At 37.7% G+C, this 3,031-nt stretch overlaps 1 protein-coding gene across 1 annotated transcript in view; it reads right to left on the reverse strand.

The window, feature by feature from the left end:
- LOC116685731 (transmembrane protein 87A) overlaps positions 1-3,031 on the reverse strand; it is a 23,216-nt gene that overhangs the window by 14,777 nt on the left and 5,408 nt on the right. Inside the window, exons 4-6 of the mRNA XM_032510642.1 lie at positions 940-1,048; positions 807-814; positions 169-231 (exon numbers count right to left, since the gene is read on the reverse strand). Of these exons, the coding sequence (XP_032366533.1) occupies positions 169-231; positions 807-814; positions 940-1,048 (180 nt within the window). The remainder of the gene's footprint in view (positions 1-168; positions 232-806; positions 815-939; positions 1,049-3,031) is intronic.

A 3,031-nucleotide genomic window follows, 5' to 3' on the forward strand; every position in this document is an offset into this window, starting at 1 on the left:
ACATAAGTGTCATATCCAGAATAATGTTCTGAGTCCGGAATACATGTTTATCACAGGAGATAAGGAAAGGACGCTGATCTCAGGTAGATAACATGGAACTGGGCAGATACAGGAGGCAGCAGGGAGACTGTTGCCATGGTGCTGTGTGAGTGCGTTGGATGTGCACACCTTTGTTTTTGGAGCGACCGCTTCTCTCCTCGTCCTGCTTGGTAAATTCTCCTCTGTGATTGGCTGGACAAAAACAAACGGAAAACAGGAAGACACTTAGTGCTTAAAGATAACTACAACTGTGAAATGTTGGTTTGGGAGAGAGAGACGAGTAAGAAAAGAGAGAGCAAGACGGAGCGAGACAGACAGATTGAGAGACAGACAACATGAAAAGAGAGAGAGACAGTTTGAGAGACAGGTTGAGAGACAGACAACATGAAGAGAGAGAGACAGAGAGAGAGAAGACAGGTTGAGAGACAGATGACAGGAAAAGAGAGAGAGAGAGAGAGAGAGAGAGAGAGAGAGAGAGAGAGAGAGATAACAGGGTAGCGAGACAGAGCCAGGTTGAATAGACACATGAAAGAGAGAGAGAGAGAGAGAGACAGTTTGAGAGACAGACGACATGAAAAGAAAGAGAGAGACAGACAGGTTGAGGGACAGAAGACATGGAGAGAGAGCGAGAGAGAGAAGACAGGTAGCGAGACAGACAGGTTGAGAGACAGACGACATGAAAAGAGACAGAGAGAGAGAGAACCAGGAAGTGTCTCACCTGTTCTTGCGGCAATTCAGTCAGTCGAGTTTTCACGTCAAATTCATCCAGGCCGAACTGTGTGATAAAACAAACGCACCCTCTTTAAAACCACCTAGCACACACACACTCACTGTGTATTACTCATTTTTTGCACTGTGAGTCTGTGTGTGTGTGTGTGTGTGTGTGTGTGTGTTTATTACCGTTTGGCTTATGTTGCAGGTGATGGAGGATATTGGTGAACAACATAATATCCACTTCCTCCTCCTGGGTGACCTCCGTCGGTTGAAGTAAACTCTTTGCCCCATTCGCCTGGTAGACAGACAGACACACACACACACACACACACACACACACACCACCACACACACACACACAACCACACACACACACAACCACACCACACACAAACACACACACACACCACACACACACCACACACCACACAGTATAAGGAACTCAATGAAGTTTGTCCTGATGTATAGATTTTCCCGCATTGAGGCAAAAATCATAATCACATTTATTTGTTGGAATACGAAATGATTCCTCTTTAACACGATGACTGTTGACTTTTGGAAAATCGGGCATTTACTTTAATTATAAAAAATAAAAAAACAGTTAGACGACGTGTTGTCTTTTCCGTCGAAAAGCAGAAATTAGGAATTAATTTGACTAATAATTAAGATCAGAGGAGCGTATGTTGGATGCTGATTTGAAACCATTTCAATTTACACACAAAATTCAATGAAAGTGATCAGTTGTATTTACAAAAAGTGTATAAAGAAACTCATATATCCGATATAGACAACAGGAGGGTTAACTTGCAAAAACAGAGTCCGAAAAGATCCAGCCTGCTGGTTTTAGTATGTCATTTTATATTAATTATTGCACCATATTGATAGTATCGCTGATATTATATTAATCGTCGAAGATTTTACTGTTGACTTAATCCTTGTATGTCTTTAATCATCCATCGACTATTATTATATTATCCTGTATCCCCATCTACGCCTAGTATCTATCTGGATCAATTTATTCGTTGATGCTGATTATCACTTGTTGTATTACCACTTCTAGATCTATCTCTCTATATCGATCTTCTTCATATTAGGCTATTATCTACACGTCATGATAAACTATCTAACTATATCTTAGTCTCGTGATTACCATCTAATTAGATTACATATCACATCTATCTATCTATGTCTATCTACGATCTGCTATTGGTCCACTTGCCTCTTCTATCTGTACTCATGTGTTGATCTCCATTTCTATATCTTCTTATTATCTAGCATATATATCACATATCATTATCTCTCATCTAGTGCATTATCTATATCTATCTATCATCTCAGCTACTATCTCCTATCTATCATCATCGATTACTATCATCTATCTATCATATCTATCTACATAAGCTATCATTATCATCCTAGCTATCTATCTATCTATCATACTTCACTATCACCTCTACTATCTCCCCTATCATCTCATTCTACTATCTCAAATCATCTATCTCATCCACTTCAGGTCTATTTCATCAGTTATCCATCGATATATACTTGATCTATCTATCTATCTATCCTATCAATCAGCTCTATTATTCATACTATCTTATCCATCTATCTATCATCATCTATCCATCTAGTTTATCTTCTAACCTATCATATCTTCCTCTATCTATAACATAATCTCGATCTATCATCTATCTATCTCCATCTATTTTGTCTCTATCACTATCCACATCTATCTGCCATCATCTACATCGATAATCGATCAATCTATCCATCTTTATCTATCCTATCCTCTATCTATACCAGCATATCTATCTATCTATTATTGCTATTACTCTACATCTATCTAGTACATATCTATCATCTTTCTATCTATGATCTATCTCATCTAAATTATAACGTCGATCTATCTATCTATCATATACTATCTCATCTATGGCCATCTATCTCATCTTATTCTCATCATCCAGCATCTATATCTATCTATTCTCGCTTATCATATCTATATATCTCATCAATTATCACTTATGCATCTATCTCTATCATATCTATCTTATTCTATCTATGCTATCTATCTATCTCTTATCTTTTCAATATGTATCCAAGTCTCGAAGTCTATCTATGTTAAATAAGTCACATCTATCTTAGCATCTACCATCTATTTATCCTATCATCGATATCCATCTACGATCTCTCTATCACTATAACTTGCATGGGGCTGGTACTAGCTATCATATTCCATCTATCTAAGCCATCTTATCTATCATCCATCCTTATCTAT

Source organism: Etheostoma spectabile, unplaced genomic scaffold, assembly GCF_008692095.1.
Source record: "Etheostoma spectabile isolate EspeVRDwgs_2016 unplaced genomic scaffold, UIUC_Espe_1.0 scaffold172, whole genome shotgun sequence".
Taxonomy (NCBI): Eukaryota; Metazoa; Chordata; class Actinopteri; order Perciformes; family Percidae; genus Etheostoma; species Etheostoma spectabile.